This window comes from Temnothorax longispinosus, chromosome 3, assembly GCF_030848805.1.
Source record: "Temnothorax longispinosus isolate EJ_2023e chromosome 3, Tlon_JGU_v1, whole genome shotgun sequence".
Lineage (NCBI taxonomy): Eukaryota > Metazoa > Arthropoda > Insecta > Hymenoptera > Formicidae > Temnothorax > Temnothorax longispinosus.
This window is the reverse complement of record NC_092360.1, coordinates 17,496,126-17,522,080: the sequence shown is the minus strand read 5'-3', so window position 1 is coordinate 17,522,080 and position 25,955 is coordinate 17,496,126. Positions and strand designations below refer to the sequence as shown.

At 37.7% G+C, this 25,955-nt stretch overlaps 1 protein-coding gene across 1 annotated transcript; it reads left to right on the top strand.

The window, feature by feature from the left end:
* The first annotated feature begins 1,958 nt into the window (after positions 1-1,958).
* Positions 1,959-11,079, top strand: LOC139810088 (uncharacterized). Its single transcript, XM_071773417.1, has 3 exons — positions 1,959-1,999; positions 2,042-2,261; positions 8,305-11,079. Exons 1-3 carry the CDS (start codon positions 1,959-1,961, stop codon positions 11,077-11,079), a joined length of 3,036 nt encoding a protein of 1,011 aa, XP_071629518.1.
* The last annotated feature ends 14,876 nt before the right edge of the window (positions 11,080-25,955 follow it).

Genomic DNA, 25,955 nt, shown 5'->3' with positions numbered 1-25,955 from the left:
TTTATGAATACTGGTAAGGTTTTTGGCAGTTTTCCTTACCCGTGCAACGAATGTTGGTATTCGATGAGATTCTGCCAAATAAAGTATAATTGATTCATTAAGCAATTAAGGTATCGTTCTTTCCTTCCCTTCGAATAAAAGGTTTGATACTCAGTTCCTATACAGTATGGGCGGTGAAACACTTCCGACCATACGTTTATGGAACAAAATTTACCATAGTGACAGACCATAAATCATTGGTTTGGCTATTTAACGTAAAGGACCCCGGATCATGATTAATCCGATGGAGATTGAAATTAAAGGAATACGATTACACTATCGTACACAAGGCCGGTCAAGAGAATAGAAACGCGGATGCGCTGAGTCGACATGTGCCGACAGATATGAACAAGATAGAGAAGGAAGAGAATAACGAAGAGGAGAGCGAAAGAAAATACACAGAAAAAGAGAAGCAACGTATATTATACGAATACCATGATGCACCTGTAGGAGGACATCAGGGTGTGAAACGCATCATAAACCGAATAAGGTTGACGCATAATTGGAGAGGATTAACTCGAAACGTCGAAGATTACATTAATAAATGCAAACTATGTCAGAAGAACAAGTTATCGCAAAAAAATAAAGCACCCTTAGTAATCACAGACACCGCAGACAAACCGTTCGAAAAATGTGCCCTAGATATAGTAGGACCACTGACGGTGACCGAAAACGGAAATAAATATATCCTCACGTTTCAAGATAATTTATCAAAATTCAGTAAAGCAATACCCGTACCTAATCAAGAAGCGAATACGATCGCGAAAGAATTTGTCACAAAGATTATCTTTGAATACGGTATCCCCGACAAAATACTGACGGATAGAGGAACGAATTTCCTTAGCGAGATATTTAAAAGCACGTGTAAATTATTGAAGATCGAAAAAATTCAAACAACGGCGCACCATCCTGAGAGCAATGGAGCATTAGAACGCTCTCATAGAACATTAGCGGAATACTTGCGACATTATATTAACGCGGACCAGACAGATTGGGACGAATGGACGCCATACGCAATGTTCGCGTATAACACGACGCCACACACGGCGACCAGGTTTACACCCTTCGAATTGGTATACGGGCACTGAGCGACACTACCGACGGCACTGTCGCAACCACCGAAACCAACGTATACGTATGACGATTACGCGCAAGAGCTAAAAAAAAAATTAAGAGCGACACAACGAGTTGCAAAGGAACATTTACGAAACGAAAAATCTAAGGCCAAGGAGACGTATGATAAGAAGACAAAAGAAATCAATTTCCGAGTGGGAGACAAAGTTCTCTTGCACGACGAAACGGTGCGTAGAGGGAGATCGAAAAAATTAGAATCCCCGTGGATAGGACCGTACGAAGTAATTGAAAAACACTCAGACGTCAATTACACGATCAAAAAGGGACGGAAAACGACGCGAGTGCACATAAACAGAATAACGCCCTTCATAGAACAATAAAAAGCAGCGCAAAAGAACAAAAACAAGCAATAAAAAGTAGGCGATAGAAAGTAGACGATAGTAAAAATTAAGGAAAATAAGATAATAAGTACTTACCGAACATCAAGCACGGCGGACCATCCGCACCACACGGCGACCGGTGGCACCACCGGCGATCACATCCACCGTGATCTCCAAGGGGTGGATGAACACCCATGTGCCCGGGGTGTTAAGGCCGCCTCCACGTAGGAGGGAAGGGGCGAGCGAGACGAGGAGGGCCCGCACACGCACTATCAGTAGGCGCACTAGGCAAACTTACGGCACCCGCTCGCGCCGCCCTTAACCAGTACGACTGCATACAGGCGTCGCAAGACGCCGGCGCGAAATACAAATTGCACTGAATGCACCGCATTTTGATGGTGTCGTACAAATTAACGAGTTAATAAAAGTGCTCAGGGCTACGTCTCAAGAGCAACTAAACGCGCGATGAAAGAAAAAACGCAAGAAGAAGGCATTATCAAGCCAAGGTAAAAATTCAAAGAAAGGTAACTTGAGTCCTTATCTTACAGGACGCTGATCGTCGTCCAGCACTTCGCGAAAAAAGCGAAACCCGAGACAGCACTATCGTACGAGATACGACAATTCAGCAGCGAACCGGGAATATACTTTGAGAGACCCGGACAATTGCAACAGGTAGAAGCTGCATGGAAACTAGCGATTAAAATCGACGTAGCAGCCCTAGGAAATCGATATCACCAACTTCAGGAAGTTCTACAGCAAGCCGAAAAAGTATGCAAAACGATAATCGCAAAAGACACGCAGCAGACGTGCAAAAACATTCTCCATACGATAGAGAAAGATAACAAAAAATTAACGCAATTATTAACGCGATTACAGACTATATATAAAACAAATAACAATAAACGAGGTTTAATAGATGCGATCGGCACGATCAGCAAAACGCTGTTCGGCACTATGGATGCCGACGACGCAAAACACATACAGGAGCAGCTTGAACTGATACAAAATCAGTAACAGACTCTACGGCACACCGCAAAAAGTCAATTGAAGGTGATAAATGCCACAATAGGCCACATGGAGGCCTTAGAAAAATCGTTATATCATAACGAGCAACTGCTGACGAACGTCACGACACGGATACAGCTGGAAACAGCACTGTACGCCAGAAGAGAAGAAATAGACGAACAGTTATTAATACTAACTACAATTACAGAGGACCTAATAGAAGACGTGAAAGACACGATAGACCAATTCGGTGATCCCTCATTTTATCTCAGCCCAAAACATCTCAGCAAAAATATCTCGTCTATAATATCTCAGTCCAAAATGTCTCAGTCCAAAAATATCTCAGTCTAAAATGTCTCAGTCCAAAAATATCTCAGTCTAAAATGTCTCAGTCCAAAAATATCTCAGTCCAAAAATATCTCAGACAATAATGTATCGAACAAAAATATCTCAAGTAAAGGTGATTTATTATATTATTGTTATTATTTGTATATTCAGTTGATTAAAATAATTTATTATCAATGTATGGCTGTTCATGAAATGTGATACTAATTAAATGTAATATTAATTTTGTCTCCACGCGTGGAAAGTCCACGCATGTACTTTGAAGACACATTATGTGTCTAGTTTAATAATAGTGGAGCCCCCCGCAGAGGGGCGGAACCTACTGCCTCCACGCATACACTTTCCACGCGAAACGAGGTGCCACATGGGTTTACAACTTTCCACGCGTGGAAAGTCCACGCATGTACTTTGAAGGCACACTATGTGTCTAGTTTAATAATAGTGGAGCCCCCCGCAGGGGGGCGGAACCTACTGCCTCCACGCATACACTTTCCACGCGAAACGAGGTGCCACATGGGTTTACAACTTTCCACGCGTGGAAAGTCCACGCATGTACTTTGAAGGCACACTATGTGTCTAGTTTAATAATAGTGGAGCCCCCCGCAGGGGGGCGGAACCTACTGCCTCCACGCATACACTTTCCACGCGAGACGAGTTGTCATATGGGTTTGCAACTGTCCTAATACTAATTAAATGTAATATTAATTTTTTATAATGATATTTTGTAATAAAAATTTGTAAGATGTAATTCATTACAATAATATTGTGTAATATAAATTGTATGATGTACTTTCGAGGTTAATTATTGTCAGAGATATTTTTGGACTGAGACATTTTAGACTGAGATATTTTTGAACTAAGATATTTTTGGACTGAGACATTTTGGACTGAGATATTTTTGGACTGAGACATTTTAAACTGAAATATCTTTGGACTGAGACATTTTGGACTGAGATATTTTTCCCGAGACTTTTTTGTATGAGATCATTTAGGAGAGACATTTTGACTGGGAACCGACTAATTCACATATTCGCGAGGAGTCATCCTCACTCGCTTATTACCGATAGAAAAAAAATAATAACAGAATTAAAAGAGGCAACGTCACAATTGACGCGAGGATCCCATTTCTCATTTAAAATTAGACTACAAAATTGGAACGATATACAAAGCTACGTAGAAATTAACGCGTATTACGATAAACCGAACATCTATACGATAATCCAATTTCCCGTGGTAGCATACCCCGTGTACGAAATAATAAGAACAACCCTATTACCTGTCTATAACCACGCGAATATTTTTACATTTTTAAGAATTACAACATGTTAGCAATAGATAAAGAGAATCATAATTACATAACGCTAGAGGAACGCGATTTAAACGACTGTAAACGAAACGGAATAAAATATGTATGTAACCGAAACTACCCGGTATACTTTGTAAAAGCCGACGCACCATGCGAGGTACAAGTTTATGTAAAAACGCCAGGATATGTAAACACCTGCGAGAAACGTCAAATAATGTCAAACGTAACCTTATGGATAACATAAAGCGAACCACAAACGTGGCTATTCTCAACGCCGAAAAAACAAAAGTTAACGATCCAATGTAACGATCAGGCGGAACAAAAAGTAAAAATCGAACGAACAGGAAAACTAAGTATAAACAAAAATTGTAAACTAACCACACCCGACATTATTATAAAAACGAAAAGACAAACGAATATGAAACAAATAGAAATACACTTGGCAGATTTTAACCTGACGCGAACAAACAAAAATAAAGATATTAACGAACAAGCGGAAAAAGAAATTAGATTAGAACCTGTAATTAGGAATCTGAACGAATTAATGGAATTAAGTCTAGACATAAGCGACATAAATAAAGAGTTGGAAAAATCCCAAGACACCCTAATAAAAAATCCCTACGTTATATATTCCGTAGGATCGATACTTACGATAATAATAATAATACTAAGCGTAATAGGAATAAGTATCCATGTAATTAAAAGAAATAAAAAACAAGCAAGCGCCCGATCGCAAATACAGGGCGACCCAGCGATGTTATATTAAAAGATAAAAAAAATGTAATCGTAGAAAAATAATAAAGAAAATAAACCAACCTAATAGAAATAGAAATAAGATAAGCAGCAAAAAAAAATTGTACGAAAACTACAGACCGTAGTTTTCTTCTCTCAAAGGGAGAGGGATGTTGCGGTCCCAATTAATGTAATAATAAAATATGAATAGTATTAAGAAAGACCGAGAATAACAATAGGGAACGCGACCGCGAAAGCCCGAAAGAATTACGCAACGCCGAATCAGCAAGAGATGAGTTGCGCGATCAGCCCACATACGATCGAGCAACTCAGCTATATCGAAGGACAAGACGAGGATACAAAAGGAAGCGAGAACAGGAGACGAGAGGGCAATCGGAGTCAGGGAGCAAATTAGTAACGGGCATTTCTGTAATAACGAGCAACCAGAGTTAATTATACGATTAGTTTATTGAAAGTGCCGTGTGTTGTATTCATTAATAATCCCGCCTCCTCCGTGGAAGAAAAAATCCCGGTGTCCTTATCCAAAAACGGGGCACAACAAATGGCACATGATCTGCTGATGCCCGCTTAATCTACCAGTATCGCTCGTGTACTATTTATATTCACAATAATAATTAATATAATTTAATAAAATCCTAGTTTTACGTAACGTTTACAATGGTTTTTGAATATACGATATAACATATTAAATTATATCAAATGAAGCAAAATAAGGAACACCTTAACTTTATAATTAACTTTATTCGTGTAATATATTCTTATTCCTATACATTCAATGTTTAGTATAAAAGTTTTGAATCCAGTGTCTGACATTTTTCGGCTACGATACTGTCTTCCAAATTCTGGTATTCTTATATCGTTTTTTTTCAACGTAAAAGAACTATTCGTTAAATATTCAGTACAAAATTAACATTTTATTGCATGATTACTGTTTAAAATGTTAAACAACTATACTGAACTACATAATATCGTATAAATTATTTTAATCGTTTCTTGAAACGTTCAGAAAATTGCTAAAATGTAGAATATTGTACATTTTTAAATGGTTATGCTCGTTAAAAGGAAGGCGGACAAAAAATTTTGACAATTGTAGTGACCGAGTTAAGCGCAGAAAAACAGAAAATCTACGCCAGGTTCACGATTCAAACGAATTGTGTTTTGCTGCTTTCATATCCTTACGCCTCACCTGATGGCGCAAAAAAAATTCAGATAATTATAAAAAGTCAACAGCACGGGCTGAACAAAAAAAAATGACTGCAGAAAAAGCTGAACATTTTACTATAACTCATAATTTGACAAAGAGTTAATATATATAATAGTATGAGAAATGCAACTATAAAACGTAACCACGATTTATTTCCATCTTATGATGTTGTGTTAAAGGCAAAAAAAAATTGCTATTCACCGGGGATTACAATTGGCGAAAATAAGTGTGAAGTGCCATTACAGTCACTGTTAAATCACACCGCTTATAGGCTTCTTAATGCACTGAAACTCGATTTCACCAATGGTGAAAATCTACTACTAACGTGCAAGTACGGATTTGATGGTAGTTCTGGGGATTCGATCTACAAACAAAAATGATCCGAACAAAACGTAGGCGATGAAAATATGTTCGTTACATCACTGGTGCCGTTAGAGCTAAGAAATAAGTCAACGCAAAAATGTATTTGGCAAAACCCACGACCTTCATAGCCACGTTTTTGTAGGCCATTAAGATTGCAATGGTTGCATGAAACGAATGATATCTCCAGATCCGAAAAGATAAACGTTGACAAGGAAATTGCTGAACTGTAACCGCTTGTATTTCAAAACTGCCGTATTTCTTATTTTTTTCACCTTACCATGATTGACGGAAAGGTAACATAATAGTGGAAAGATATGTGAAAAGCTTTTATTGAAACTGTAAATACTGTTTGTTACTTATTTGCGCGACTAATTTTCGGGTAGCCAATGCTTTGACTAGAACGTCCAGTATGGCCTGCAATATATAGTATGCAAAGCAAAAACGTCAAAATGTAATGATATCGACGCAATAATAAATAGACAAAAAGATTTGACGCCGTTCCAGTATAACCTTCCAATACTGCATGCATTCATAAAGTTTTTTGAATGTTTATTACACATCTCCTATCGTTTGGACTTCAAAAAATGGAGGGTTCGTTAAGTTAGACAGTTAATCTTATATTGTTGAAAAGACCAGTCCCCGCAAGTGCGAAACGTGCTCGAATATTCCCGAAATAATATTTGTTGCGAATTGACGATTGAAAGGTGAAAGCGAGCGTTAGGAATATTCGAGAAACGCTCGATTTGCTCCAAAACGAGTTTATTTGCCTTCCCCCCGGTTTTTTTGGTGTTTTCGCTCGCGCCCGGACCGCCGGTGTACATCGCGTGATCGCTCGTACTGCGACCAATAGTCTGGTGACCGCTCGACGATTTGGAGCCAATCAGCGTTTCTCACGTCTCGAAATTTCCTCGCGGAAAAGTTCGGAGCTCCGGCCGCGATCGCTTCGCTTGCTCCGGCCGGGAGCTCAGTGAGCCTTGAGAAACCATCGAGAGCGACACGTCGAGCGCAAGCTTATTGTAAAATAAAGTGAGAGTCTATCAAATGACGCCTCAGTTAATTTTTGAACTTCCTCTCCTCGTTCGCGGAGTGACTACCCGGTCGGGAGATAGCGTTCCGACGCGTAAAGTGCGGACCGGCAAATTCAATTTGATACAAACAATTAATGGTCCTTCGAGCCGGATCCGCAAGCGCGTGAAACGAAGTTCGCGACCGTGACGCTCATCGCTCATACGTGCTCCTTGCTTCTCGCTCGCTGCGCAGCACAAGTGATTGTCCTCATCAGCCCGGCGTGCCAGCACGGATACGCGCAGACATTTGCCGATAGAACCGTCGCACGAGAAAATCGTGATCGAATCGTTAATTCCCGGTTCAACGACGGTCTCACGAAACAGTGCAGTGAGAATTGCATTACGAGTGCGGTATCACTGACAATTGGCTCACTCAAAAATCGGAGCGCTCTACACTCGCTCTATAAATATTAGTGTCCCGTTCGAACTGAAACCAGTGCTCTCGTCACGAGTGTTCCTTGAGATTCGCAGAAGTCCGGTGAAGCCCGTGCCTGCAATCTTCCTGAACGGAATTCACGAGTGCACCGAGATAATCGCTAATCGGAGTAATCCCGCGCGCACCCGAGCTGTCTGCTCGCCGCGGATTCACTACGAGACATTCTTTACCGACCGTGATTACTGGACCCGAGGCAGTCATGTCGGAGGATCTACAAGGACTCCTTATCGAGCAAAATTGTGTCATCACGTCGATAAGGAGAGTATTGATAAACTTCAAGAAATTGTCAAAGAGTCAAATCACTCTTTCCAAAAAAAAAGAGTTGATTACAGGCGTTAGAAACGCTATGGGAAAAATGCCACGCCATCAACGTCAGCATTCACCAGACGGCGACCGCCGAGGAAAGGAAGACGGCCCCGTACTTCCTTGAGGAGCAGTTTTACGCAGCCGAGGACGCTTATCTGGAAGCATCAGATTACCTCAACGACACCGTCGGTAAACTCTCCAAGAGCGAGCCGTCCACCGCCGAAAAAGGTAGCTACCATTCTTTTCGCGATGCATTCGCCGGAGAATCATTACAATTGCCTCGTATCACGCTTCCTAAATTTTCGGGAAATTTTGCTGAATGGGAAAATTTCCGCGGTATTTTCGAGTCACTCGTTGCGGTAAATGAGTCATTATCGAATACTCAAAAACTTCATTATTTGAAGGCGAGCGTTACGGGTGACGCCGCATTGCTAATCAACAGTATTAAAGTTTCCGATGCAAAATACCAAGCCGCATGGCAACTCCTCGCGGACGAATACGATAATCAAAACGCGATTATTCATTCGCATATCCATGCTTTCACCGATCTGCCTAAAATGAAGACGGAAAACGTTATCGAGTTGAAACAACTTCGCGACAACGTATCAGCTTCTCTAGCTGCTTTAACGAACTTAGATCGTCCGGTTATTTATTGGGACGATTTGCTTGTGTACTTGATAGCGCAGAAATTTAGTTCGAAAACACGTAATGAGTGGAATTTGATACGAGGCAATTCCGACGCGTATCCGACATACAAGGAAATCCACGATTTTATGACTCTGCGAATTCGCGGTCTAGCGGACTACCCCGCGCAGTCCGATCTCGCGGCGAATAACCCGCGCGCTAACAAAGCCCGTTCGTCAGTCAATAACGTGTCCGCCGAAAAATGCGTCGGTTGCTCCGGCAATCATTATTTGGCCAAATGCGACGACTTTAAAGGTCAATCGGTAGAGCAACGAATACAACTTGCTCGTCAGTACAAATGCTGTCTCAATTGTTTACGAATCGGTCATTTCTTGAAAAATTGCCCGAGCAAAGGTCGATGCAACCGTTGCCGTCGAAATCATCATACACTCTTACATATCGAATTCGACGAAGGTTCGAAGAAACAGAATCCCTCTGCCATCGCGTCGATTACAGAGCCGTCAAACCCTGTCGCGTTACCCGCTCCATCCACGCCGAGCACGGTTGCATCGGCGTCTGTTCAAACAGTTCACCCCTCCCGAGGACTTACAAAACCGCCGCCACAAGTACTGCTCGCGACCGCATGGATTAAACTGACTACTCCGGAGGGTCGTGCCTTTAAGTTGCGCGCGTTATTGGATCAAGGCTCTACGTATAGCTTTATTTCGGAGTCGCTTTGCCAAATAATGCGTACCAGGCGTTATCGTGCCGGTTTGAAAATACATTGCTTCGGCGAGAAATTTAGCGGCATGGCTAAATCTCGCGTGCATCTCACTCTCGCGCCCTGTTCGGGACAAGGTCCGACGTTTCCTTTTACGGGTTATGTCTATCAGAAAATAACGTCATATTCAGCCTCTCAAACCAGACCTACCGAATTGTGGCCACATTTGCATGATCTGAAATTAGCGGATCCTGAGCCGTCTAGCCGTCACCCGATTCATGTGCTTATCGGCGCGGACTTATACGGATCGCTATTGTTGAATGACGTTCGTCAAGGGCCTTTCGGCACTCCCACAGCTCAGCTCACAATTTTGGGCTGGATCGTCTCAGGCCCTACCGGAAACGCTAGCTCAGATACGGAATCCGCTTCGGTTCTTAACTGCGTAACATGTGAAGAAACAAACTCGTTACTTCAGCGATTTTGGGCTGACGAAAGTATCCCTGCTCAAACTCCTCTTACTGAGGAAGACGAACGATGTGAACGACACTTCGTCGAAACCCACTCGCGTAATTCGCAGGGGCGCTACATCGTGCGTCTACCGTTTAAGAACGGTCCCCCGGGTAATATTGGTGACACTCTTCAAAGGGCTATGCTCTTATACAAAAAAATGGAAAGCAGATTGCTGCAAAGGCCAACTATCGCTAATCAGTACCATGAATTTCTTGCGGAATACGAGTCTATGGGTCACATGAAATTAGCGAGCGCGTGCGAGGCATCGCTATTTCCCCCAGTCTACATACCTCATCATTTCGTGCTGCGCGAGTCAAGCTCAACTACGAAACTTCGCGTAGTATTTAACGCTTCCTGTAAAACAAGCGACGGAACTTCGCTTAACGATCACCTGATGGTCGGCCCCAATCTTCAACAAGATATCGCGGCGATCATATTACGTTGGAGACAATTTTGCTACGTATATACTGCGGACATTGCAAAAATGTTCCGCCAAATTTTGATACATCCGGATGATGCAAACTTTCAAAGAATTGTTTGGCGTCCGCGAAACAGCCTACTGATCCTACTTTACTGTCTACTCACGGTCACACACGGCCAAGTGCCGTCTCCATTTCTCGCGAAGCGTACTCTACGTCAATTAGGACTGGACGAAGGCAAGGCCTTCCCAGCCGCTCTCCGGATATTAGAAGAACAAACTTACGTTGATGATGTCCTCTTCGGGGAAGACGATATCGCGACTCTCAAGGAAACCCGCGCACAGCTCATCGCTTTAATGAAACGAGGAGGATTTCCCCTCCATAAATGGTCAGCGAATTCCGCGGAACTTTTGCAAAACATTCCCGCGGATCAATGCGAATCCTCTGATCCAAGGATTGACGGTAATGCGTATGTCGTATCCGCCACATCGTCGACGCGATGGATACGACATACGCACTACAGTTAATTCTTGTGCGTTGACCTTTCCACACCGCGGTGTATGACTTAATTACGACATAATTTTAAACGGTTACCGAAATCTGTTTTGCTCTGGCTCTTAATTTTATCTTTTATACGTTAATAAGATATCACGGTAATACGATACACGACAACAGTAATGGATGAGTTTTTTTTTTGCAGAGCTTAATCCCGCCAATCAGATGTTTTGTTTGTGGTCTTTTATGATTATTTTGGCACTTTTATGATTATATAGCCAAGTTGGAAATGTCGAAATTAACACAGAATACGGGGGAGGGGGGATCACAGGCAAATCACAATCACATATAACTTATAAATCGCAGATAAATTACAATTAATGGTAGACGAATTTATTTTCTCCTCACTCTTGTTCACTACAATGCTGTCGTCCTTCCTTCTCGGGCTTTGATTTTAAATTAAACACAACGAACACATAAATGTCTCATCAGAGAATTCAACTATAATTTCAGCGCGCACATTAACACGGTGTATGTAACACGACGGTCACACAAGCCCCGCTCCGGACAATCACGTGGTCTGTCAGGTCTGTTCGCATTGCTTGCACTTTTTGCACTCGGTATCTACGCTTTCTCTCTCTCTGTCTCCAACGGCCGAATTTATATTTATCTCAATTCAAATGCACCTGCAGCAAATACCAAATACCAGCAGATCACAGCAGATACATGCGGAATGTAAAGTATGTACTACATATGTACAATGTCCAGTGTCCGATTACCCGCGATTTTATTCAAGTGAAATCTAAAGTCACTATAGATAGATATCTAGTGATTTTAATCGAACTCGTCCACTTGCGCACGTTTGTATACTATTTCGGATATTCAACAGACACGCAAATTAAATATTTTATATATATTTTTTTATTTGGGAATTGTTTGGACAAATTTAGAGCCAAAACACATATAAACACAGTATGGACCACGCACGTTTCTTAAGGTGCAATTTCATTGACGCTAGAAACCAGCGGCAGCGTTAAGAAAATGTAGTGGGGGACGAAGTTCCGTTGAATTTTGCGGTACGCTAAAAAGTTGAAACGGTCTGAATTTATTCCCCCACTACATTTTCTTGACGCTGCCGCTGGTTTCTAGCATCAATAAAATCGCACCTTAAGAAATGTGCGTAGTCTCGTTCCTTCGTCACATATGTATGAACCACGCGTACGTTTCTTAAGGTGGAAGCACATAAAATTGCAGGAGCCATAAGCACGAAAGCAGAAACCATATGCGCATGCGCTATGATGTCTACATAGTGCCTATGGCTTCTGAATTTTCAATCTACATAAAAATACATAAGCATAGTATATGTAGATTGAAAATTCAGAAGCCATAGGTAGTATGCAAACACCATAACGCCGGCGCATATGGCTTCTACATTCGTGCTCATGGCTTCTTCCACCTTTAAAGGTGGAAGCACATAAAATTGCAGGAGCCATAAGCAGAAGGCAGAAGCCATATGCGTATGCGCTATGGTATTTATAGAGCTCTACAGATACACCTTTAAGGTGAAATTTCATGGGCAGTGAAAAGCAGCAGCAGATTGTACTGATTGACTACAAAATAGACAAGTTCTTGAGTTTCTAAAACTTCTCTATTTTGTAGCCAATCAGTACAATTTTTTACTGCTGCTGCTGCTGCCGCTGCTGCTGCCGCTGCTGCTGCCGCTGCTGCTGCCGCTGCTGCTGCCGCTGCTGCTGCCGCTGCTGCTGCTGCTGCTGCCGCTGCTGCTGCTGCCGCTGCTGCTGCCGCTGCTGCTGCTGCTGCTGCCCTTCTGCTGCTGCTGCTGCTGCGCTGCTGCTGCTGCTGCTGCTCTGCTGCTGCTGCTGTCTGCTGTCTCTGCTGCTGCTGCTGCTGCTGCTGCTGCTGCTGCTGCTGCTGCGCTGCCTGCTGCTGCTGCGCTGCTGCTGCTGCTGCTGCTGCTGCTGCTTGCGCTCGCTGCTCGCTGCTGCTTGCTTGCTTGCTGCTGCTTGCTGCTAGCTGCTAGTCTGCTGCTGCTGCTGCTGCCTGCTGCGCTTCTTGCTGCTGCTGTGCTGCTGCTGCTGCTGCTGCTTGCTGCTGCTGCTGCTGCTTGCTGCTGCTGCTGCTGCTGCTGCGCTGCTGCTGCTGCGGCTGCTGCTTGCTGCTGCGGCTGCTGCTGCTGCTGCGCTGCTGCTCTGCTGCTGCGCTGCTTCGCTGCTGCTGCTGCTGCTGCGCTCTGGCTGCTGCTGCTGCTGCTGCTGCTGCTGCTGCGGCTGCTGCTGCTGCTGCTGGCTTGCTGCTGCTTGCTGCTGCTGCTGCTGGCTGCTTGCCTGCTGCTGGCTGCTGCTGCTGCTGCTGGCTGCTGCGCTGCTGCTGCTGGCTGGCTGCTGCTGCTGCTTGCTGCTGCCTGCTGCTGCTGCTTGCTGCTGGCTGCTGCTGCTGCTGCCTGCCTAGCGTCTTCGTGCGCTGCTGCCATGCTGCTGCTGCCTTCTGCTGATTGCCCTGCTTCTGCTGCGGACTGCTGCTGCTCTGCTCCTGCGGTGCTGTGCTGCTAGCTGCTGAGGCTCGGCTGTGCTGCGTTGCTGCTGTGCTGCTGCTGCTGCTGCTGCTGCCTGCTTGTCCTGCTGCTGGCTGCCTGACCTGCCTGTGCTGCCTGATGCTGCTTTCGCTCTGCCTGTGATGCTGCTGCTGCTGCTGCTGCTTCTTCTTCTTTTTCACTACCCATGAAAATTTCACCTTTATAAAACGACACTACGCCGTTGATGTGATTGGTGCCGAAGTGTGTGGCTCTCCGTTTTAAACGCCCGTATCACGACTACATAGATGATGCGTGAGATTAGCATGCAACGTTGTAATCCCGCAGAACAGAGAAAACTAATTTTCAAGTGTTAAATAAACTTTGCTTTGCGTGGTTCAAACCTTCACGCCAATCTCAATCATCACTATCTGTAGTCTGATACGGGCCTGTAAAGGCGGAGAGCACCCACTTCTGCAGCAACATACGCCCTTGACGGCAGTAAGCATAAGAACACGTGCGTGTGGTCCATACACATTATGTGGCCGAAGAAACGAGATCACGCAGTTTTCTGTATGCTTTAGCGCGGCCGGCTGTTGTGCCCAGCACGACAAGTGTGTGCTCCCCGGCTTAACTGTGATTGGTGAAATTGGATTCTGATGCCCGTTCTAGACTTGGAGGATGAACCGACTCAAAGGTAAAAAGCACATAAAATTGCAGGAGCCATGAGCAGAAAGCAGAAGCCATATGCGCATGCGCTATGGTATCCGTAGAGCTCTAAAGGAGGGTTCACATTATCGAGCAGAACCGCGAGCCGAACTTCGTCGCGAACCGATCATGCGTCCACATTATCGAGCCGAACCGCGAGCCGAACTTCATTGCGAGCCGATCATGCGTCCACATTGTCGAGCCGACGGGCTCGCGCGAGGCTCGCGAACCTCGAATCGAACATCAGTGCGAACCATCGCGTACTCACCCCACGAATCTACAAGGATTTTGATGATACGCGGTTTGGCTCGCAGTGTCCCACCAAAAGTCGGTATTTCGACAAAACATCAAAAGATGCTATTTATGATCAGATTACACGCTTTGTCGGGTGGTAGTTAAGCTTCGAGCTAGACAAATAATAACAAAAGACGAACAATGAAAGTAAAGTGGGTCTCAGTCGTTGACGTTGCCCAGTCGCAGTATTCGAATCGATCCGAGTATATGCAGTCTGCATCTGATACAAAATGGAATGGTCCGACGAAAAATGATGCTGCTTATGAGGAAAAAAGATTATTGTGGGACGCTAAAAATCCCCAACATTTTAATAAAATAAAAAGAAATGATGCTTGGGAAGAAATAACAGGTAAAGAACTGGAATGTGGCAGTGATATGTGTAAAAAGAAAATGACGACATTAATGGCATGTTTCCGAAGAGAAAAAGCTAAAATAAAAAAAAATATGGGAACAGGAAAAGGTAAGTTTAAGTGTATATGTATGTGTGCTTTTATTATTTTCACTTGTATTCAAAACATAAGTTCTTTTCATAAAACAATATTTAGAGTAGTGTTACTTATAACTATTTAATTAATATTGCATACTCTAAACCTATGAATATAATTTCATATAACATATATTGCAAATTTTTGTTAAAAAATGCGATTTTAAATATAAATATTTAAGTTCATGCTCAATACGTGCATTTTGCATACACGTATTGAGAATTGATATACTTTTATTATAAAAAACAAAACGATCTTTGGTATTATTTATCAATTATAGGTTCCAACGAAGTTTATAGTAGCTCATGGTTTGCCTTTCAACGTATGCAGTTTTTGTATGATAAGGACAAACCAAGAGAAACTAGAAGTACTGTAAGTATAAACAAAATATAGTTTTATTCATTAATATATTGAACATTTTAAAATTAAAATAAAAATTTAAAAATATGTAATGTACATATATCAAAGCAACATATAATATTAATTTTTAATTGTTAAGTGTGTGTACAGATTTTTTTAAATCAGTAAGATTTATTTTTCTTTCTTTTTTCTCTGTCTTCTCCTTTTCCATGCATAGCATTAATAGTATTTCAGGTAATTCTATAAACTTTAATAATAATTTATATCTTAGATATAAAGAATTATAATTTATAACAAAAAAAAATATAAAGACATCTACATTAAAGAAAAGAATATATGGGTGTTTCTACGTAAATAGCGTTTTTTACTGTCCAAGCTTGTTATATGTTCATGATTGAGAGGAGGGTAAGCAAGCGTTGTGAAAGTTCACTACTGCATCGTATTTGAAGTATCGCACAATAATCTGCTAATTGGGCAGTGGCTTATCCAATGGAAACATGCAGAAACTCCTAAAAATGTCAGTTACCTGGCCTGTACATTGTCGAAAATTCTCTATTCCAGTTACACTTACTCCCTCCAATTGCAAACTCAATTAAAAATTTCCCATGTTTATTCAATCATAATATAGAACTAAGATTTTAACATCATTATTAAACATAAATCTCCCTTTGGAACCGAAAAAACCGGCTTCAAACTTGGTCCGGACATATGGAGTAAAATTGCACATTTTGAATTTTACCGCGGTTCCGCTATGTTGCATCGATTCAATGGGAGTCTGGTGTGGAGATTTCAAGAATTGGACATCAGGTGTGTTGTTTACATTGTTGATGGTTGGTTGTTTTGAGCGTGATACAATCGTAATCGTGTATTTCACTTGAGAAAAGGTATGTCATAAAATTACGCGTCATTTGCCTGGCACATCTTTTTTTATTATATCGCAATAAATTTTTCCTTCTAGTGGTAAAATTCTGATGATATTCGGTAGGCTAAACTTGATTTTTAATGGAAATTGGTTTACGTCAATTCAGGAGAAAGTGAGATTAATTCAACCATGAAATGTCAGTCTACTGGCATGTCATTTACCTGGCCATTCATGGGTTTGACGTTGAAATAAAATCAAACATGGTAAAAAACGTTGAAATAAAATTATTTTTATATTTACAGATGGTTAAAAAAGCGACTCCACGATGTGGAGTCGCTCTAGAAAATGTGTCAAAAATGGTAAACCGGCATTTATCAAATTGAATTTTTTTGCTAATTGTGAATTTATCTCGGGAATAAGTAATTTTAGGAATTTTTTTGACATTTCCTCTCAAAATCACTCATTGTTGAGGTAATTCAATATTTTACTAGACATGCAAAGTCGACTCATTACCGCACTTTACCAGATCACTGATGAATAAGCCATTACTTTCAGGTTTTTGATGTTGTAGTACGCTGGCTTTCAGGGTATGTTTCTGCTTCTATATTCACTCAAAAACAGGAAAAAAAAATTTTTTTTAGGTATGTTTGAAATGGAGAGATTTGCAATCTGAAAAAACGCTATTTACGTAGAAACACCCATATAATAAAATTACTAAATATTAAATTTATATATCAAATATTATATATTTATACTCGAAAATATATAATTTACTTTAAAAAATATATATTTATTTATTTAAATTCTTTTGACAAAAACAAAAATTATAAAATGTTAAATAGGCGTAATTTCTCATGCGTAATCATTTTGCCAATAAACTTGTCCTTTATTTACAAAATAATCTGCCAGTTCATTTCTTATTTCTGTTGCTTCTGTACAAGACTTTCTCGGAACTCTTCTAAGTTCAATGAATGAACTTCTATTTTCAATATCGACGTTTCTCCAGGATCCTGGTATTAATTGGGTATCTCTTTCATAATCCATACTTCCTGGTGGTGAATAAATATTTTGCGATTCTTTGTTTCTACTTAGGAAATTATGAAGGTGTACCGTAGCCATGACAACGCTAGTAGCTTTTTCTGGTTGTAGTAGTATTGGTTTTTTTAGTACTCGGAATACTGTTGAAAGAATTCCAAACACGTTTTCAACGACTCTTCGAGCTCTACATAATCTATAATTATAAATCCTTTCTGTTGAACCTTTCGGGTGTATTCCCGAAAAAACTTTCATTAAATTTGGACTGATTGCAAATGCCTTGTCACTAAAGAAAAAATACGGGATTTCTTTATCTCTGCAGTTATTTAAACATTGAGATGGTGGAATATTTAACATTCTTTTTTTCAACATTTTATATAAAGAGCTATTTTTAAAAACTCCACTATCCGAAATTCTGCCCTGACATCCAATATCAACGTATATAAAATTGTAATTGGCATCTACAATTGCAAGAAGTACAATACTAAATTGTCCTTTATAATTAAAATATTCACTGCCACTATTAAAAGGAGCTTGTAGAACAATGTGTTTCCCATCGATTGCCCCTAAGCAATGAGGAAAATTCCATAGTTTTTCATAATCGTTTGCAATATTTAGCCAGTCTTCTATAGTTTTCGGAACCTATAATATGAAAAAATTATATAAATGTTGACATTATTTTGTGTTATGCAATAAAGTAACTATTGATTATTGTTTGTATAAATTTTTCTTAAAGTCTGTAATTTAAACAAATTTACATGAAAATTTGAGATTTATTTTAGATAATTATTAGATTAATTATTGTAGAAAATGTAGTGATCTCTGATTTCTCTCGAGATTTTTCTAGAAGTATTTGGATTTATAAATAATTAGCTTTTGTATTAGGTAGACAGTAAATTATAGATAGTAACATGTATTTCCTTTTTAAAATAACACCTAAATCTATGTCTGTTCTTCTTTTTATCAATCTGCGTGGATACTCATAATAATGATCTTTCAATATAAACAATTTATTTACTCAAATTCTGATTGTACATATTGTTTTAGTATATTTTATTAAGAGCATAACAAAAATAATGTAAAAAAGAAAAAATTAATCTTTCTTATTTTAATTTTTTTTATGTTAACCCTTAAATACCACACTTCTCAAGAATCTCGTAAATGACACATGGGGTCTAAAAGACCCCAGCATGAAAAATGTCTCCTTACTTATTGATTTTTTGATATTTAGTTATGAAAATTATTTTCAATGTTGTTCAAGGCTTAGAAAAGAGAACAAAATGCTTATATTGTTAAAATTTCAATTTCAACATAGTATAAAAAATTAAGATCGCCAACAGTTAAAATATTGGCTCCAAAATAAAAAAAAAAAAATAAATAAATAAATATGAGCTTCATTTTTGGCGGGAACATTTGAAAATATATAATTGTAAAAGGTCTGGGGTCCGCTGGACCCCGGGTGGCACACACACACACACATTTAAGGGTTAAAGATTTTATGTAATAAAATATTATAAGTAATATAAACAATTAAACTTTTCTGAAGATAAATAAGTCATTTAAAATATATTAGTGTCTTATATTTGAGTCAATATATGTACACTAAAACAATTATTCTTGTATTTCGTAACATAAACAATACATTTTTAAATAAATATTAATCAAAATTATTAAAGCAATATCGATTGGCATATAGGTTACGCTTGAAGGAACAGACACAGCACCAACAGAAGGAGAAGAAGAAATCGCGAATCAAGAAGAAATTGAAAAGAATAATCCACATAACGAAGATATTTCTCAGAACGCAAACAAATTTTCATCACCGCATTCAAAAATAATACCACCAAGAAAGAGAAAAATAGAAGATCAGAGGCTAAATGAAGCGTATAAAATTTTACAAACTTGTGCTTCAGATTCTACGAACGATGAATCACAAGATTTCGGAAATTTAGTTGCTACAAAATTAAGAAAATATGATAAATTAACACAAAGCATCGTTCAAAATGAAATCATGAATATTTTTTTAAATGCTGATAGAGGCTTTCATAAACAGACTCCAGAGTAATGAAAATTCAAATTAAAAAATAATGCATTACTTATTTAAAAAATAATACGTAATAAAAAAAGTCGCATTGATTATTTAAAAAGTAATGCGTAATAAACAAAATCGCATTGATTATTTAAAAAGTAATGCGTAATGAAAAAAATTGCATTAATTATTTAAAAAGTAATGCGTAATGAAAAAAAATCGCATTGATTATTTAAAAAGTAATGCGTAATAAACAAAATCGGATTGATTATTTAAAAAGTAATGCGTAATGAAAAAAATTGGATTAATTATTTAAAAAGTAATGCGTAATGAAAAAAATTGCATTGATTATTTAAAAAATTATGCGTAATGGAAAAAATCGCATTGATTATTTAAAAAGTAATGCGTAATGAAAAAAGTCGCATTGATTATTTAAAAAGTAATGCGTGATGAAAAAAATTGCATTGATTATTTAAAAAGTAATGCGTAATAAACAAAATCGCATTGATTATTTAAAAAGTAATGTGTAATAAACAAAATCGCATTAATTATTTAAGAAGTAATGCGTAATGAAAAAAATCGCATTGATTATTTGAAAAGTAATCTGTAATGGAAAAAATCGCATTGATTATTTGAAAAGTAATGCGTAATGAAAAAAAAACGCATTAATTATTTAAAAAGTAATCCGTAATGGAAAAAATCGTTGAAATTTTTGTTTATTATTCGTTTTATGTACGGATTATTGAAAATAAATATTACAGTTCATCCCTGCTTAATACACACATATAGTAGGCGAAGAATGAATATAGTACGTAAATTGTACGTGTACATAATATTGTGGTCCTCTCATTTTCCATGCGCCATCATGTTGATTGACGAGAGACATAGCAGTAACATTAATTGTCATGTATCTATAGATATGATCAATCGATTATTGTGAATGTCGGGAGATAGCGTTGTCACTTATAATTTGACAAACTTTAGACGAATGAGATCATAGAGCTATAAGAATAGAGTGCGCGAGTCATATACTAGCACGTAAGAGGCTGCGATATAGGAATAGAAAAAGAACGCTGCATATAAACCCTTTCTGTCTTTGTCTACGCGCGCATGCAAAACAAAGACAGAAGGGGCCCATGCGCAGCTTTCTCTTTCTATTCTGCGCAGCTTTATCTTTCTATTCCTATGTCGCTTTTTCAGCTCGCTCGCGCACTCTATTCTTATATCTCTATGGATGAGGTGCACGATAGAGGAGGGTCACCAATCACCATCTTGGTGTCATTTACTCTGTGGATTCCATAGAACGTGAATGTATATTTGTACTCAAAAACATTATATCGCGTATTATTGTGAGATATATAATCAGTGCAGGTGATTATTGAGTGTGACTAGTTGGGGTGTTTGATTATTGTGCACAATTTTTCGACTGCAGCGGATTGTAAGTATTTTTTGTATTATAAATGTAGAGTGTAACCACGCTTGGCACCGGTGTTACCAATTCCATTGTTAATTATAAATTATAATACATAGTGAAGCAGCAGCAATAATTATTTTTTAGATTCTTTTCGTATTTCAGTGTATACCCGTTCATTATCCGCTTAGTTAAGAAATGATTGTTTAATATATTCCCACCAAACACAATGCAACATGTAACGTACAGGTTAGTTGTAATTTCCTACTCAACAATATAAATGCAATGTAACACGTGTTATATTGCATTTATATTGTTGAGTAGGAAATTACAACTAACCTGTAAGTTACATGTTGCATTGTGTTTACAGGGTTATTTTTGTTAAAAAGTTATTAGTGTCGTTTGAGAGTGCCAGCACAGTGTTATATATAATTATAGTGTACAGTCGGTACCAAAAATTTTTCATTTAGGTTAATAATCCATTGTTTGTTTATAGATAAATTTATAAATTATTAGTGATTTAGAGAATTATATAACAGTGATTATTGGAATATATCGATAATAATACAATTTCATTCGACAATCAGATAACAAAAAGAAAAGATAAATTTTTGTTATATTTTGATTGTATCATAAAGGAAAATAATTATTCAAGTTGTACAATTCTTTGTCGGATTACCCACACAATAATACAGATTCATTTTTTGAAATAACTTTGTTAATTTAATTGAAACAATACTCAATTCATTTTGTGATTAATTCTTTTTGCATTAATATTCGCCAAACAAATTTAATCTTTGTGATAGATATTATCATTTTTTGACAAGTTAAATATTTTCATTATTAATAATTTAAGTAGACAATTCACATTATGCTTTTAATTTTCCAATTCAATTTTTAATTTATTGTAAAATTTGTTAACTTCAATTTAAGGCTCCTGGTCCCTGAGCCGAGAACTCTGCGTTGACGGTGGCGCCATACCGTCGCGGAAGAAATAAGAACTCTCTCCTCTCACTCTCTCCAATGGAGAATTCTATCTTGTGACATGTTGACAACCTATTTTGCGTTGCGTTAAATTTCTTTATTATTTGCTCTGTACTTGTGCTATAACGTTTAACGTATTCGTGAAACTCGTAAAATTGACCGTATGGTAAGATTTGCAAGAAATACATATGCGGAAGGAACATTCTCCACTCCTTTCGATAGTCGAAAACGACTTGTTTTTCCGTATGTTTAGGCTTCGTTTTATGGCTGTTTGTTTATTGTCGAGGGAAAAGGATAGTATCCGGTCAATTTTAGAAGTGTGCTGAAACGATCAATAGTAATTTTTTATTGAAATATCTTTTTATTTTGGAAAAATACCGCAACATAAAATAGGGTAATTTCTCGCCTCGGTAGCAAAAAATTCAATATGGCTGCAGTGACTACTCAGGAGCCTTAACTATTATTGCAGTTTGTTTATAAATAAAAATAATAATAATAATATACTTAAATAGATATAATTGGATCTTTTAAGATCTAGTTTGATTCTGTTAGATTTAAAATTTGGGAAAAATTGAATCTAACTAGATTTAATCAGGTATTAGATCTACTTGAATCAATGTTTTTTTTCGAGCTATTTATCGGAAGATTTTTATGATTATTTTTTAGATTTAACATGGACTCAACAAACTCTCCAATTCGCAAAAAGATAAGAACAGAGAAATCAGGTTCTGTGATTTTAAATGAAAAAAATCAAAATGTGAAGTTACAAAGAACTCTTAGTCAAATTTCAATTACATCTTCTATCTCAAGTACTGATAAAGAGGAAAATAAGAGTAAGGAAAATTCAGATGCAAGTGATGACGATAATATAGAGATTAATATAACTGAAGAACAAAAGATGTTAGCTGCCATCAATAAATCAACATGTCTTGATGGAACGTACTTTAAGGTTGACAAGTCAAAATCAAGTACAGTAACAGGAGATGTTGTTGCTGTATGTCAATTTTGTAATCCTACAAGAGCACTTAAAGGAAAATTTAGAATTACTTCTAACTTTACAACGCATTTGAAGGTAAATTAAATTAATTCTAATGCATAATTTAAAATAAATAACTGAAAATAAACAATTTTTATTTTTTGATTCGATTTTTAATCACGTGACGTCTTTACACCAATAACGAAAAGTGGCTTCACTCTTTTGGGATTCTGCTATAGCATTTTTTAGCAATGTGTTGTTGAACCAAACAATTTTCTTCCAAATAATCTCCATGACCAAATTTCTATATATGACCAAATTTCTCAATTTTTTTTATTTTCTCCTTAATTTTTTGAATTATTTTATGCAACGGTTTTTTTTTTATTTGAAAAGTAATTTTATAAAATTCACCAAATAATCTATAGTATTAAAATAAATCCAAAATCTCCCTATTTCTTGCAAATTAAAATAATATCGATGACTTATAGTTAACCCTTGTTTGCCACATTGGGATCAAATCAACCCCACGACCATATTCTCTTAATTATAAGTACCGAAACCTATGGGGAGCGGGTCTATAGCGACATCTGTCAATAGTTCGAACATGCCACTATCCCCTCAAGCTAGTGGCATTACGCCGGGACCGTTAGTCTGTCTGTGGCAGTCGGTCCAAAGCGCAGTGGGATCACCTGCACCCCAGTGTGACAAGTAAGGCTAAATTCTTGAAATTTCAGTGAATTTTTTTTGCACTGTATTTCGACATCAGAGTGAAGAATAAAGTTGGTACATCATGTATGACGGACCAACCTTATTCTTTACTCTGATGTCAAAATACAGTGCCAAAAAATTCACTAAAATTTCACGAATTCAGCCTTACTTGCCACACTGGGGTGCAGGTGATCCCACTACACTTTGGACGACTTCCTCTATGAGAAAGCAAAAAGGAATTAAAAAAATAATTAAAATTGATTGTAATGCTTCTTTTTTATTGTTTATAACATGAAAGTTTAATTTAAACAATAAATATTATAGCATATTTTGATTATAACACAAAGTTCATTTTTTCACGAAATTTCTTCCTTCATTTCTCAAAATAAATACCTTTTTTTAAAGGGCCACTAAACTATTATTTTTTTCTTGTAGTACTACATCAGTAGAAGACTCACCTAAATTTTTAGCCATTTTTATGAAAAAATAAAAAAATAATGAATTTTTTTGTAAAAACAGCCATTTTTTTATTTTTTTGGGGCTATTTTAATTTTTTTATCATACATAATTTTAATTTTTGGCTATATAACCTACATCACTTTTAAAAGTAAGCTTTTAAAAAGTTCTAAAAAAATTGGCAAGTTAAAATATTGAATAGCTTATTTGTTATAACAATTTTTGTCGCTGGGGTAGATTCCACCCCAATGTGGCAAGTACGTGACGTCTACAGAAGTGTGGCAAGTAAGGGTTAATTATCAGAATTAATATTTATATTACGAATTATTGTAAAAAAACGTTTATTGCAACTTTAAAAAAATCTCATAGCTATTGCCAATTAAAAACAATTAAAAAAAGTATATCAGTATATTTCCTTATTACCAATTTTATTTAATATTTTATTTATTTTTTCTAGAGAAAACATGCAAATGTTTATAATGAGTATTTAGAATATGCAAAACAAAAGCGACATGGTGTGGAAAATACTTCCGTTATTGATAGAAAGCGCTGGTCGTGTGTTTTAAATCAAGAAGAATTTGAGCAAAATATCACAAATTTTGTATTAAAGTATATGATACCATTCAGAGCGGTTGAAGATCCGTCTTTCAGAAAAATTTTTAATGGTACGTATAATTATACAGTTATAATATTTTTAATAAACTGAAGACTGCCGCAAAATTCTGATTTTGTCAGCCCAACTTATCACCTATTTGCTTTACAGATTTCAAAATAAAGAGAGGTGATACTCGGTTGAAGCACTTGACATGTTACTCTTTGGCAAAAAGAGTCGACAGAAGTTTTAAGGAGATGTTACAAGAAATTGGTGACGCAATGAGTTCGGTGATCAATGGTGGTGGTTTTGTTTGTACTACGGCTGATGTATGGACAGGAGGATCACGCAGATATCTAGGTGTCACAGCTAGTTGGGTAAACAATTTCATTGATATGATATATACAATTCAATATAATCTTATTTGAAATATAAAATTATAGAGAAATAAATTCGGGGCACGTACAGTCAAATTACTTTTTCAATTACATAACTGGATGTTTATCATAAAATACATTGCGACAAATTAGGAATAATCGTATATAATAATTTAAATTTATCTTAACCCACTTATTTACCAATGTTCTCTCCACTTTCGAACCGCACGATAGTGAGCTGTGGAGGGGCAGTGGTACGCAGTGCCGTATCATTCCCGTCATTGGCGCCAAATAGCAAATTCGAATTATACTTACCGCTAAACTTTCGAAATGTTTTATTTTAGTGCAAAACGTTAAAAATATTTTTGTTTATTTTAACACATTTACAAATACATTCGTAAACTTCATTTTTTTTATGATTTAACATTAAATTGTGCATTATACCTTTTTTTAAATGAATATAATTCAATTTATAATTTTCATTTACCTACAAAAATTTACTTTGAAAAGTTCTAATTGTTATTCCAATCCTCATTGTTATTATTATTGCGAAATTTCATGAAACATTTAAACTTACAAAGCGCTACCAGACACTGCTTGTAATGCCATTTTGTTCGAATATTTAATCAACTGTCTGATGTTCTCCCTTCTTTATTATATTGTTTGCACAGCTTTGCTGTCCCACTGACCAAAACATGCTCTACATCAATCCTCGGTCGGTTGATTTCTGACATTAGTCTCTTACGTGAACAAAAATTGCCAATGAGTTTTTTTTATTCATTGTTGCCGAAATTGTAGATGATTGAGTGATTTGGATCGATCTGGTGAATTTTCCAATGAGTACAATTCGAAGACATTTGTGATACAAATATCAATCACGTAGTGAAATACGTATTTCCACCATTTTTTGCTAGGTCTTCCTACTTTGTAGTAAGAGCGTTTCTGATCGCTCAAGTCAACGCCACCTATTCCTTTTGTGTATTTTTCAACTGACAGTGGACATTTTACGATAATTTTTTCACTGTTTCTTTGTCGCCTTTCGGTTCGTATTACTTCTTTGGTCGGATCACAGTTTGTTGATAATATTAATACGTCTCGTTT